At 41.7% G+C, this 15,240-nt stretch overlaps 1 protein-coding gene across 1 annotated transcript in view; it reads left to right on the forward strand.

Moving 5' to 3' along the window:
* LOC118382050 (collagen alpha-2(VI) chain-like) overlaps window positions 1-15,240 on the forward strand; it is a 45,121-nt gene that overhangs the window by 23,276 nt on the left and 6,605 nt on the right. The window contains exons 20-24 of the mRNA XM_052521834.1: window positions 7,959-8,009; window positions 8,107-8,205; window positions 10,740-10,802; window positions 11,099-11,134; window positions 15,105-15,150. Coding sequence (XP_052377794.1) covers window positions 7,959-8,009; window positions 8,107-8,205; window positions 10,740-10,802; window positions 11,099-11,134; window positions 15,105-15,150 — 295 coding nt within the window. The remainder of the gene's footprint in view (window positions 1-7,958; window positions 8,010-8,106; window positions 8,206-10,739; window positions 10,803-11,098; window positions 11,135-15,104; window positions 15,151-15,240) is intronic.

Here is a 15,240-nt window from a genome sequence, read left to right on the forward strand (position 1 = left end):
TAGATCATGGACCAAAGGTGGGGTTGGGTTATATTATAGATCCTGGACCAAAGGTAGGGTTGGGTTATATAGATCATGGACCAAAGGTGGGGTTTAGTTATATAGATCATGGACCAAAGGTAGGGTTGGGTTATATTATAGATCATGGACCAAAGGTAGGGTTGGGTTATATAGATCATGGACCAAAGGTAGGGTTGGGTTATATTATAGATCCTGGACAAAAGGTAGTGTTGGGTTATATTATAGATCCTGGACCAAAGGTAGGGTTGGGTTATATTATAGATCATGGACCAAAGGTGGGGTTGGGTTATATTATAGATCCTGGACCAAAGGTAGGGTTGGGTTATATAGATCATGGACCAAAGGTAGGGTTGGGTTATATTATAGATCATGGACCAAAGGTAGGGTTGGGTTATATAGATCATGGACCAAAGGTGGGGTTGGGTTATATTATAGATCCTGGACAAAAGGTAGTGTTGGGTTATATAGATCCTGGACCAAAGGTAGGGTTGGGTTATATAGATCATGGACCAAAGGTGGGGTTGAGTTATATAGATCATGGACCAAAGGTAGGGTTGGGTTATATTATAGATCATGGACCAAAGGTAGGGTTGGGTTATATTATAGATCCTGGACCAAAGGTAGGGTTGGGTTATATTATAGATCATGGACCAAAGGTAGGGTTGGGTTATATTATAGATCCTGGACCAAAGGTAGGGTTGGGTTATATTATAGATCATGGACCAAAGGTAGGGTTGGGTTATATTATAGATCCTGGACCAAAGGTGGGGTTGGGTTATATTATAGATCCTGGACCAAAGGTAGTGTTGGGTTATATTATAGATCCTGGACCAAAGGTAGGGTTGGGTTATATTATAGATCCTGGACCAAAGGTAGGGTTGGGTTATATTATAGATCCTGGACAAAAGGTAGTGTTGGGTTATATTATAGATCCTGGACCAAAGGTAGGGTTGGGTTATATTATAGATCCTGGACTAAAGGTAGGGTTGGGTTATATTATAGATCCTGGACCAAAGGTAGTGTTGGGTTATATTATAGATCCTGGACAAAAGGTAGTGTTGGGTTATATTATAGATCCTGGACCAAAGGTAGGGTTGGGTTATATTATAGATCATTGACCAAAGGTAGGGTTGGGTTATATTATAGATCCTGGACCAAAGGTGGGGTTGAGTTATATAGATCCTGGACCAAAGGTGGGGTTGAGTTATATAGATCCTGGACCAAAGGTGGGGTTGAGTTATATAGATCCTGGACCAAAGGTAGGGTTGAGTTATATAGATCCTGGACCAAAGGTAGTGTTGGGTTATATTATAGATCCTGGACCAAAGGTAGGGTTGGGTTATATTATAGATCATGGACCAAAGGTGGGGTTGGGTTATATTATAGATCATGGACCAAAGGTGGGGTTGGGTTATATTATAGATCATGGACCAAAGGTAGGGTTCGGTTATATTATAGATCCTGGACCAAAGGTAGGGTTGGGTTATATAGATCATGGACCAAAGGTGGGGTTGAGTTATATTATAGATCCTGGACCAAAGGTAGGGTTCGGTTATATTATAGATCCTGGACCAAAGGTAGGGTTGGGTTATATAGATCATGGACCAAAGGTAGGGTTGAGTTATATAGATCCTGGACGAAAAGTGGGGTTGAGTTATATAGATCCTGGACCAAAGGTAGGGTTGGGTTATATAGATCATGGACCAAAGGTGGGGTTGAGTTATATAGATCATGGACCAAAGGTGGGGTTGAGTTATATAGATCATGGACGAAAGGTGGGGTTGAGTTATATAGATCATGGACCAAAGGTGGGGTTGAGTTATATAGATTTACATTTTACATTTACATTTAAGCCATTTAGCAGACGCTCTTATCCAGAGCGACTTACAAATTGGTGCATACACCTTATGACAACCAGTGGAACAGCCACTTGCATCTAAATCTTGTTGGGGGGGAGAAGGGGGGTGAGAAGGATTACTTACCCTTACTTACCCTATCCTAGGTATTCCTTGAAGAGGTGGGGTTTCAGGTGTCTCCGGAAGGTGGTGATTGACTCCGCTGTCCTGGCGTCGTGAGGGAGTTTGTTCCACCATTGGGGGGCCAGGGCAGCGAACAGTTTTGACTGGGCTGAGCGGGAACTGTACTTCCTCAGTGGTAGGGAGGCGAGCAGGCCAGAGGTGGATGAACGCAGTGCCCTTGTTTGGGTGTAGGGCCTGATCAGAGCCTGGAGGTACTGAGGTGCCGTTCCCCTCACAGCTCCGTAGGCGAGCACCATGGTCTTGTAGCGGATGCGAGCTTCAACTGGAAGCCAGTGGAGAGAGCGGAGGAGCGGGGTGACGTGAGAGAACTTGGGAAGGTTGAACACCAGACGGGCTGCGGCGTTCTGGATGAGTTGTAGGGGTTTAATGGCACAGGCAGGGAGCCCAGCCAACAGCGAGTTGCAGTAATCAAGACGGGAGATGACAAGTGCCTGGATTAGGACCTGCGCCGCTTCCTGTGTGAGGCAGGGTCGTACTCTGCGGATGTTGTAGAGCATGAACCTACAGGAACGGGACACCGCCTTGATGTTAGTTGAGAACGTCAGGGTGTTGTCCAGGATCACGCCAAGGTTCTTAGCGCTCTGGGAGGAGGACACAATGGAGTTGTCAACCGTGATGGCGAGATCATGGAACGGGCAGTCCTTCCCGGGAGGAAGAGGAGCTCCGTCTTGCTGAGGTTCAGCTTGAGGTGGTGATCCGTCATCCACACTGATATGTCTGCCAGACATGCAGAGATGCGATTCGCCACCTGGTCATCAGAAGGGGAAAGGAGAAGATTAATTGTGTGTCGTCTGCATAGCAATGATAGGAGAGACCATGTGAGGTTATGACAGAGCCAAGTGACTTGGTGTATAGCGAGAATAAGAGAGGGCCTAGAACAGAGCCCTGGGGGACACCAGTGGTGAGAGCGCGTGGTGAGGAGACAGATTCTCGCCACGCCACCTGGTAGGAGCGACCTGTCAGGTAGGACGCAATCCAAGCGTGGGCCGCGCCGGAGATGCCCAACTCGGAGAGGGTGGAGAGGAGGATCTGATGGTTCACAGTATCGAAGGCAGCCGATAGGTCTAGAAGGATGAGAGCAGAGGAGAGAGAGTTAGCTTTAGCAGTGCGGAGCGCCTCCGTGATACAGAGAAGAGCAGTCTCAGTTGAATGACTAGTCTTGAAACCTGACTGATTTGGATCAAGAAGGTCATTCTGAGAGAGATAGCGGTAGAGCTGGCCAAGGACGGCACGCTCAAGAGTTTTGGAGAGAAAAGAGAGAAGGGATACTGGTCTGTAGTTGTTGACATCGGAGGGATCGAGTGTAGGTTTTTTCAGAAGGGGTGCAACTCTCGCTCTCTTGAAGACGGAGGGACGTAGCCAGTGGTCAGGGATGAGTTGATGAGCGAGGTGAGGTAAGGGAGAAGGTCTCCGGAAATGGTCTGGAGAAGAGAGGAGGGGATAGGGTCAAGCGGGCAGGTTGTTGGGCGGCCGGCCGTCACAAGACGCGAGATTTCATCTGGAGAGAGGGAGAAAGAGGTCAGAGCATAGGGTAGGGCAGTGTGAGCAGAACCAGCGGTGTCGTTTGACTTAGCAAACGAGGATCGGATGTCATCGACCTTCTTTTCAAAATGGTTGACGAAGTCATCTGCAGAGAGGAGGAGGGAGGGGGGAGGATTCAGGAGGGAGGAGAAGGTGGCAAAGAGCTTCCTAGGGTTAGAGGCAGATGCTTGGAATTTAGAATGGTAGAAAGTGGCTTTAGCAGCAGAGACAGAGGAGGAAAATGTAGAGAGGAGGGAGTGAAAGGATGCCAGGTCCGCAGGGAGGCGAGTTTTCCTCCATTTCCGCTCGGCTGCCCGGAGCCCTGTTCTGTGAGCTCGCAATGAGTCGTCGAGCCACGGAGCGGGAGGGGAGGACCGAGCCGGCCTGGAGGATAGGGGACATAGGGAGTCAAAGGATGCAGTAAGGGAGGAGAGGAGGGTTGAGGAGGCAGAATCAGGAGATAGGTTGGAGAAAGTTTGAGCAGAGGGAAGAGAAGATAGGATGGAAGAGGAGAGAGTAGCGGGGAGAGAGAGCGAAGGTTGGGACGGCGCGATACCATCCGAGTAGGGGCAGTGTGGGAAGTGTTGGATGAGAGCGAGAGGGAAAAGGATACAAGGTAGTGGTCGGAGACTTGGAGGGGAGTTGCAATGAGGTTAGTGGAAGAACAGCATCTAGTAAAGATGAGGTCAAGCGTATTGCCTGCCTTGTGAGTAGGGGGAAGGTGAGAGGGTGAGGTCAAAAGAGGAGAGGAGTGGAAAGAAGGAGGCAGAGAGGAATGAGTCAAAGGTAGACGTGGGGAGGTTAAAGTCGCCCAGAACTGTGAGAGGTGAGCCGTCCTCAGGAAAGGAGCTTATCAAGGCATCAAGCTCATTGATGAACTCTCCGAGGGAACCTGGAGGGCGATAAATGATAAGGATGTTAAGCTTGAAAGGGCTGGTAACTGTGACAGCATGGAATTCAAAGGAGGCAATAGACAGATGGGTAAGGGGAGAAAGAGAGAAAGACCACTTGGGAGAGATGAGGATCCCGGTGCCACCACCCCGCTGACCAGAAGCTCTCGGGGTGTGCGAGAACACGTGGGCGGACGAGGAGAGAGCAGTAGGAGTAGCAGTGTTATCTGTGGTGATCCATGTTTCCGTCAGTGCCAAGAAGTCAAGGGACTGGAGGGAGGCATAGGCTGAGATGAACTCTGCCTTGTTGGCCGCAGATTGGCAGTTCCAGAGGCTACCAGAGACCTGGAACTCCACGTGATCCACGTAGATCATGGACCAAAGGTGGGGTTGAGTTATATAGATCATGGACCAAAGGTAGGGTTCGGTTATATTATAGATCCTGGACCAAAGGTAGGGTTGGGTTATATAGATCATGGACCAAAGGTGGGGTTGAGTTATATAGATCCTGGACCAAAGGTGGGGTTGAGTTATATTATAGATCCTGGACCAAAGGTAGGGTTGGGTTATATAGATCATGGACCAAAGGTAGGGTTCGGTTATATTATAGATCCTGGACCAAAGGTAGGGTTGGGTTATATAGATCATGGACCAAAGGTAGGGTTCGGTTATATTATAGATCCTGGACCAAAGGTGGGGTTCGGTTATATTATAGATCCTGGACCAAAGGTAGGGTTCGGTTATATTATAGATCCTGGACCAAAGGTGGGGTTCGGTTATATTATAGATCCTGGACCAAAGGTGGGGTTGGGTTATATAGATCATGGACCAAAGGTGGGGTTGAGTTATATAGATCATGGACCAAAGGTGGGGTTCGGTTAAATAGATCATGGACCAAAGGTAGGGTTTGGTTATATTATAGATCATGGACCAAAGGTGGGGTTGAGTTATATAGATCATGGACCAAAGGTAGGGTTTGGTTATATTATAGATCATGGACCAAAGGTGGGGTTGAGTTATATAGATCATGGACCAAAGGTGGGGTTGAGTTATATAGATCATGGACCAAAGGTAGGGTTGAGTTATATAGATCATGGACCAAAGGTGGGGTTGAGTTATATAGATCATGGACCAAAGGTGGGGTTGAGTTATATAGATCATGGACCAAAGGTGGGGTTGAGTTATATAGATCATGGACCAAAGGTAGGGTTCGGTTATATTATAAATCCTGGACCAAAGGTAGGGTTGGGTTATATAGATCATGGACCAAAGGTGGGGTTGAGTTATATAGATCCTGGACCAAAGGTGGGGTTGAGTTATATAGATCCTGGACCAAAGGTAGGGTTGGGTTATATAGATCATGGACCAAAGGTGGGGTTGAGTTATATAGATCATGGACCAAAGGTAGGGTTGGGTTATATTATAGATCATGGACCAAAGGTAGGGTTGGGTTATATTATAGATCACTGGACACTCCAGGGGTTATATTATAGATCCAAAAATGTAGGTTTGGGTTATATTATAGATCATGGACCAAAGGTAGGGTTGGGTTATATTATAGATCCTGGACCAAAGGTAGGGTTGGGTTATATTATAGATCATGGACCAAAGGTAGGGTTGGGTTATATTATAGATCCTGGACCAAAGGTAGGGTTACTGGTTAAATTATAGATCATGGACCAAAGGTAGGGTTTGGTTATATTATAGATTCTGGACCAAAGGTGGGGTTGTAGTTATATAGATCATGGACCAAGGTGGGGTTGAGTTATATAGATCCTGGACCAAAGGTAGGGTTGGGTTATATTATAGATCCTGGACCAAAGGTAGGGTTGGGTTATATTATAGATCCTGGACCAAAGGTGGGTTGGGTTATATTATAGATCCTGGACAAAAGTTAGTTAGTTCCACAGTGTATTATTAGATCCTGGACAAAAGTAGTGTTGGGTTACTTCCCATCATGGACCAAAGGTAGGGTTGGGTTATATTATAGATCCTGGACCAAAGGTAGGGTTGAGTTATATAGATCATGGACCAAAGGTGGGGTTGGGTTATATAGATCATGGACCAAAGGTGGGGTTGAGTTATATTATAGATCCTGGACCAAAGGTAGGGTTGAGTTATATTATAGATCCTGGACCAAAGGTGGGGTTGAGTTATATAGATCATGGACCAAAGGTGGGGTTGAGTTATATTATAGATCATGGACCAAAGGTAGGGTTGAGTTATATTATAGATCATGGACCAAAGGTGGGGTTGAGTTATATTATAGATCCTGGACCAAAGTGTAATGGTTGAGACACTTATATGTATAGATCCTGGACCAAAGGTGGGGTTGAGTTATACAGATCCCACAGTGGACCAAAGGTGGGGTTGAGTTATATTATAGATCCTGGACCAAAGGTGGGGTTGAGTTATATTATAGATCCTGGACCAAAGGTGGGGTTGAGTTATATAGATCATGGACCAAAGGTGGGGTTGGGTTATATTATAGATCCTGGACCAAAGGTAGGGTTGAGTTATATAGATCATGGACCAAAGGTGGTGTTGGGTTATATTATAGATCCTGGGTTGAGTTATTTCTTATATACATCTTGAAAGAGTGAAAGACTATTGGTCAGTAAAGTGGACACACTTCCCACAGTGTAATGTAGTTCATGGACACTTCCCACAGTGTAATGTAGTTAGTGGACACTTCCCACAGTGTACTGTAGTTCATGGACACTTCCCACAGTGTAATGTAGTTCATGGACACTTCCCACAGAGTAATGTAGTTAGTGGACACACTTCCCACAGTGTAATGTAGTTAGTGGACATTTCCCACAGTGTACTGTAGTTAGTGGACACTTCCCACAGAGTAATGTAGTTAGTGGACACTTCCCACAGAGTAATGTAGTTAGTGGACACTTCCCACAGTGTACTGTAGTTAGTGGACACACTTCCCACAGTGTAATGTAGTTAGTGGACACTTCCCACGGTGTAATGTAGTTAGTGGACACTTCCCACAGAGTAATGTAGTTAGTGGACAATTCCCACAGTGTAATGTTGTTAGTGGACACTTCCCACAGTGTAATGTTGTTAGTGGACACTTCCCCAGTGTAATTTAGTTAGTGGACACTTCCCACAGTGTAATGTAGTTAGTGGACACTTCCCACAGAGTAATGTAGTTAGTGGACACTTCCCACAGTGTAATGTAGTTAGTGGACACTTCCCACAGTGTAATGTTGTTAGTGGACACTTCCCACAGTGTAATGTAGTTAGTGGACACTTCCCACAGAGTAATGTAGTTGGTGGACACTTCCCCAGTGTAATGTAGTTAGTGGACACACTTCCCACAGAGTAATGTAGTTAGTGGACACTTCCCACAGTGTAATGTAGTTAGTGGACACTTCCCACAGTGTAATGTAGTTAGTGGACACTTCCCACAGAGTAATGTAGTTAGTGGACACTTCCCAAAGAGTAATGTAGTTAATCTTCTTCTGTGTTTTAGGGTGACAAAGGAAGAGATGGGTTCAACTATCCGGGACTAAGAGGAGAAACGGTACCGTTTGACCTTTGACAAGATGAATGTCGTCAGCTCAAGAGTTCACACTACTGTTGTACTGTGATGCTGTTCTGTCTGTTTGTCTGTCTGTCAGGGAGCTATAGGGGACAATGGACGTCCAGGCCCTTGGGGAAGCAGAGGCAATTGTGGTAACAAAGGAGAGGCTGGGATGAAAGGTCCAAACGGTGAACCGGTAAGCTCCAGCTGCTGTCACGAACAGCTTAATATACACGTGGATTAGTTTATATCCAGTAATGTGGATGGTTAGCCTAGGATTTGCTTTGGTAGTTGCCAAGCCTGAGATAAATATTCTTGAGAACTGAGTCAGTGTTCTGAAGATGTCTATGTATGCTGTGGACTCAACACTACACGTCAGCTACCACAGCAAGTGAAATGACTGCAACACTTAACAAAGATCTGCAGTCAGTTTCAGAATGGGTGCCAAGAAATAAGTTAGTCCGAATTTAGTGAAATCATTCACCAAACCCCAAACCTCAACTAAATCTTGTAATAAATCATTTAGAAATTGAGCAAGTTGAGGAGACTAAACTGCTTGGAGTAACCCTGGATTGTAAACTGTCATTGTCAAAACATATTGTCGGTCTATAATAAAGCACTGCTCTACCTTCTTAACAAAATTATCAACAAGGCAGGTCCTACAGGCCCTAGTTTCTACCTTCTTAACAACATTATCAACAAGGCAGGCCCTAGTTTCTACCTTCTTAACAACATTATCAACAAGGCAGGTCCTACAGGTCCTAGTTTCTACCTTCCTAACAGCACTGTCAACAAGGCAGGTCCTACAGGCCCTAGTTTCTACCTTCTTAACAACATTATCAACAATGCAGGTCCTACAGGTCCTAGTTTCTCCCTTAACAACATTATCAACAAGGCAGGTCCTACAGGCCCTAGTTTCTACCTTCTTAACAACATTATCAACAAGGCAGGTCCTACAGGTCCTAGTTTCTACCTTCTTAACAACATTATCAACAAGGCAGGTCCTACAGGCCCTAGTTTCTACCTTCTTAACAACATTATCAACAAGGCAGGTCCTACAGGTCCTAGTTTCTACCTTCTTAACAGCACTATCAACAAGGCAGGTCCTACAGGTCCTAGTTTCTACCTTCTTAACAACACTATCAACAAGGCAGGTCCTACAGGCCCTAGTTTCTACCTTCTTAACAACATTATCAACAAGGCAGGTCCTACAGGTCCTAGTTTCTACCTTCTTAACAGCACTATCAACAAGGCAGGTCCTACAAGTCCTAGTTTCTACCTTCTTAACAACATTATCAGTAAAGGTTAAAAAAAAAATGTAAAAAAAAGGCAGGTCCTACAGGTCCTAGTTTCTACCTTCCTAACAGCACTGTCAACAAGGCAGGTCCTACAGGCCCTAGTTTCTACCTTCTTAACAACATTATCATCAAGGCAGGTCCTACAGGTCCTAGTTTCTACCTTCCTAACAGCACTGTCAACAAGGCAGGTCCTACAGGCCCTAGTTTCTACCTTCTTAACAACATTATCAACAATGCAGGTCCTACAGGCCCTAGTTTCTACCTTCTTAACAACACTATCAACAAGGCAGGTCCTACAGGCCCTAGTTTCTACCTTCGTAACAACACTATCAACAAGGCAGGTCCTACAGGCCCTAGTTTCTTCCTTCTTAACAACACTATCAACAAGGCAGGTCCTACAGGTCCTAGTTTCTACCTTCTTAACAACACTATCAACAAGGCAGGTCCTACAGGCCCTAGTTTCTACCTTCGTAACAACACTATCAACAAGGCAGGTCCTACAGGCCCTAGTTTCTTCCTTCTTAACAACACTATCAACAAGGCAGGTCCTACAGGTCCTAGTTTCTACCTTCTTAATAACACTATCAACAAGGCTAATATTAATACTATGCATGTCATTCTCTCCTGGCTCAAAGTGGAGGACAGATTGACTTCATCACTACTTGTATTTATGAGAGGTATTGGCATGTTGAATACACAGAGCTGTCTGTCTAAATTACTAGCACACAGTTCAGACACCCATGCATACCCCACAAGACATGCCACCAGAGGTCTCTTCACAGTCCCCAAGTCCAGAACAGACTCTGGGAGGCACACAGTACTACATAGAGCCATGACTACATGGAACTCTATTCCACAGTACTACATAGAGCCATGACTACATGGAACTCTATTCCACATCAGGTAACTGATGCAGCAGTAGAATCAGATTTTAAAAACAGGTAAACATACACCTGATGGAACCTGATGGAACAGCGGGGACTGTGAAGAGACACAAACAGGCACAGACACACACGCTGAGACACAAACAGGCACAGACACACACGCTAGCACACAAACTCTACACAGACAGAATGGTGGTATTATAAACGTTGTATTTAAAGATATGTACTAATGTAATAATGTTACATGTACTGTTTGACTTGATTCAATCCATTTGTTTGGAGGAAGAGCTAATGAGGATCCTTAATAAATACTAAGTCATCCAATTTTTGCAATATGTTAGGAATGTTGTGCTTAAGATCCCAGAGTGCGTCTTTAAGAGGTGAAGTCCAGGGTTACCTTGGCAGCTGCTAACCTTAGAGCATTCTGGAAGGAAGGAATCAGTGCTCTAAAGAACATGTTTGTGTTCTATTCTTGGTGAGTGGTGAGCTAACCCAGCTGAGTAACATTTGTTTGGGCTGAAGAACCTGTCTGTGTTATTGTTGTCCAGGGACATCCAGGTCAACAGGGAGTGAATGGGAGGAGAGGATCCAGAGGAGGCCCTGGAGCTCCTGTAAGTATACTACCACAGGACACCTCTGACTCTGATCAGACAGCAGAAGAACATTTGACTTACTGTTCAAGCTCCACTTCATTTTGATTTAACTGGGCAAGTCAGTTAAAGAACTAATTCTTATTTACGATGACGGCCTAGGAACAGTGGGTTAACTGCCTTGTTCAGGGGCAGAACGACAGATTTTTACCTTGTCAGTTCAGGGATTCGATCGAGCAACCTTTAGGTTACTGGCCCAACACTAAGCTACCTGCCGCCCCAATGTCTGTTTACCGATCGGTACATTTTTCTTACAGGGTAATCCTGGACCAGAGGGAGACCCTGGCCTTTCTGTAAGTCAACTGTAAACTGTAAACTTTAAATTAAAAACATCATGATATGAAGAGATTCAATGTGTTCCTATCGTGTCATATCTGATGAATAATACTACTGATCAATAATACTATTGATCAGATCCTATCGTGTCATATCTGATGAATAATACTACTGATCAATAATACTACTGATCAATAATACTATTGATCAGATCCTATCGTGTCATATCTGATGAATAATACTACTGATCAATAATACTACTGATCAATAACACTACTGATCTGATCCTATCGTGTCATATCTGATTAATAATACTACTGATCAATAATACTACTGATCAATAATACTACTGATCTGATCCTATCGTGTCATATCTGATGAATAATACTACTGATCAATAATACTACTGATCAATAACACTACTGATCTGATCCTATCGTGTCATATCTGATTAATAATACTACTGATCAATAATACTACTGATCAATAATACTATTGATCAGATCCTATCGTGTCATATCTGATGAATAATACTACTGATCAATAATACTACTGATCAATAACACTACTGATCTGATCCTATCGTGTCATATCTGATGAATAATACTACTGATCAATAATACTACTGATCAATAATACTACTGATCAATAATACTACTGATCTGATCCTATGGTGTCATATCTGATGAATAATACTACTGATCAATAATACTACTGATCTGATCCTATAGTGGCATATCTGATCAATAATACTACTGATCAATAATACTACTGATCAGATCCTATAGTGTCATATCTGATGAATAATACCACTGATCAATAATACTACTGATCTGATCATATAGTGGCATATCTGATCAATAATACTACTGATCAATAATACTACCAATCTGGTCCTATAGTGTTGTATCTGATGAATAATGCTCCTGATCAATAATACTACTGATCAATAATACTACTGATCTGATCCTATCGTGTCATATCTGATGAATAATACTACTGATCAATAATACTACTGATCAATAATACTACTGATCAATAATACTACTGATCAATAATACTACTGATCTGATCCTATTGTGTCATATCTGATCAATAATACTACTGATCAATAATACTACTGATCAATAATACTAATAATACTATTGATCAGATCCTATCGTGTCATATCTGATGAATAATACTACTGATCAATAATACTACTGATCAATAACACTACTGATCTGATCCTATCGTGTCATATCTGATTAATAATACTACTGATCAATAATACTACTGATCAATAATACTATTGATCAGATCCTATCGTGTCATATCTGATGAATAATACTACTGATCAATAATACTACTGATCAATAACACTACTGATCTGATCCTATCGTGTCATATCTGATGAATAATACTACTGATCAATAATACTACTGATCAATAATACTACTGATCTGATTCTATGGTGTCATATCTGATGAATAATACTACTGATCAATAATACTACTGATCTGATCCTATAGTGGCATATCTGATCAATAATACTACTGATCAATAATACTACTGATCTGATCCTATGGTGTCATATCTGATGAATAACACTACTGATCAATAATACTAATGATCTGATCCTATAGTGGCATATCTGATCAATAATACTACTGATCAATAATACTACTGATCAGATCCTATAGTGGCATATCTGATCAATAATACTACTGATCAATAATACTACTGATCTGATCCTATGGTGTCATATCTGATGAATAACACTACTGATCAATAATACTACTGATCTGATCCTATGGTGTCATATCTGATGAATAACACTACTGATCAATAATACTACTGATCTGATCCTATAGTGGCATATCTGATCAATAATACTACTGATCAATAATACTACTGATCAGATCCTATAGTGGCATATCTGATCAATAATACTACTGATCAATAATACTACTGATCAATAATACTACTATCAATAATACTACTGATCAATAATACTACTGATCAATAATACTACTGATCAATAATACTACTGATCTGATCCTATAGTGGCATATCTGATCAATAATACTACTGATCAATAATACTACTGATCTGATCCTATAGTGGCATATCTGATCAATAATACTACTGATCAATAATACTACTGATCAATAATACCACTGATCAATAATACTACTGATCTGATCATATAGTGGCATATCTGATCAATAATACTACTGATCAATAATACTACCGATCTGGTCCTATAGTGTCGTATCTGATGAATAATGCTCCTGATCAATAATACTACTGATCAATAATACTACTGATCTAATCATATGGTGTCATATCTGATCAATAATACTACTGATCAATAACACTACTGATCTGATCCTATAGTGTCATATCTGATGAATAATACTACTGATCAATAACACTACTGATCAATAATACTACTGATCAATAATACTACTGATCTGATCCTATAGTGTCATATCTCATGAATAATACTACTGATCAATAACACTACTGATCAATAATACTACTGATCTGATCCTATAGTGGCATATCTGATGAATAATACTACTGATCAATAATACTACTGATCTGATCCTATAGTGTCATATCTGATGAATAATACTACTGATCAATAATACTACTGATCAATAACACTACTGATCAATAATACTACTGATCAATAATACTACTGATCTGATCCTATAGTGTCATATCTCATGAATAATACTACTGATCAATAACACTACTGATCAATAATACTACTGATCTGATCCTATAGTGGCATATCTGATGAATAATACTACTGATCAATAATACTACTGATCTGATCCTATAGTGGCATATCTGATCAATAATACTACTGATCAATAATACTACTAATCAATAATACTACTGATCTGATCCCATGATGTCATATCTGATCAATAATACTACTGATCAATAATACTACTAATCAATAATACTACTGATCTGATCCCATGATGTCATATCTGATCAATAATACTACTGATCAATAATACTACTAATCAATAATACTACTGATCTGATCCCATGGTGTCATATCTGATCAATAATACTACTGATCAATAATACTACTGATCAATAATACTACTGATCTGATCCCATGATGTCATATCTGATCAATAATACTACTGATCAATAATACTACTAATCAATAATACTACTGATCTGATCCCATGGTGTCATATCTGATGAATAATACTACTGATCAATAATACTACTAATCAATAATACTACTGATCTGATCCTATGGTGTCATATCTGATGAATAATACTACTGATCAATAATACTACTGATCAATAACACTACTGATCTGATCCTATGGTGTCATATCTGATAAATAATACTACTGATCAATAATACTGCTGATCAATAATACTACTGATCTGATCCCATGGTGTCATATCTGATCAATAATACTACTGATCAATAATACTGCTGATCAATAATACTACTGATCTGATCCCATGGTGTCATATCTGATCAATAATACTACTGATCAATAATACTACTGATCAATAATACTACTGATCTGATCCTATGGTGTCATATCTGATTAATCAAATCAAAGTTTATTTGTCACATGCGCCGATTACAACAGGTGTAGAACTTACAGTGAAATGCTAATTTACAAGCCCTCACCAACAATGCAGTTTTAAGAACCCCCCAAAAAAGTAAGAAATAAAAATAACAAATCATTAAAGAGCAGCAGTAAATAACATATCAGTGAAGACACTTGCCAGTTGGTCAGTGGATGCTCGGAGTACACATCCTGGTAATCCGTCTGGCCCTGCGGCCTTGTGAATGTTGACCTGTTTAAAGGTCTTACTCACATCGGCTACGGAGCGCGTGATCACACAATCGTCCGGCACAGCTGGTGCTCTCATGAATAATACTACTACTGACCTGTTCCTGTTCCTGTTGTGTCTGTTTGTGTCTGTTTATAATACTGATCTGCTTTGATTTAGGACTGTGATGTTATGAGCTACATCAGAGAGACATGTGGTTGTTGTGGTAAGTGATGATGACTTAGGACTGTGATGTCATGTGGTAAGTGATGATGACTTAGGACTGTGATGTCATGTGGTAAGTGATGATGACTTA

The sequence above is a fragment of the Oncorhynchus keta genome, chromosome 7 (genome assembly GCF_023373465.1).
Source record: "Oncorhynchus keta strain PuntledgeMale-10-30-2019 chromosome 7, Oket_V2, whole genome shotgun sequence".
Lineage (NCBI taxonomy): Eukaryota > Metazoa > Chordata > Actinopteri > Salmoniformes > Salmonidae > Oncorhynchus > Oncorhynchus keta.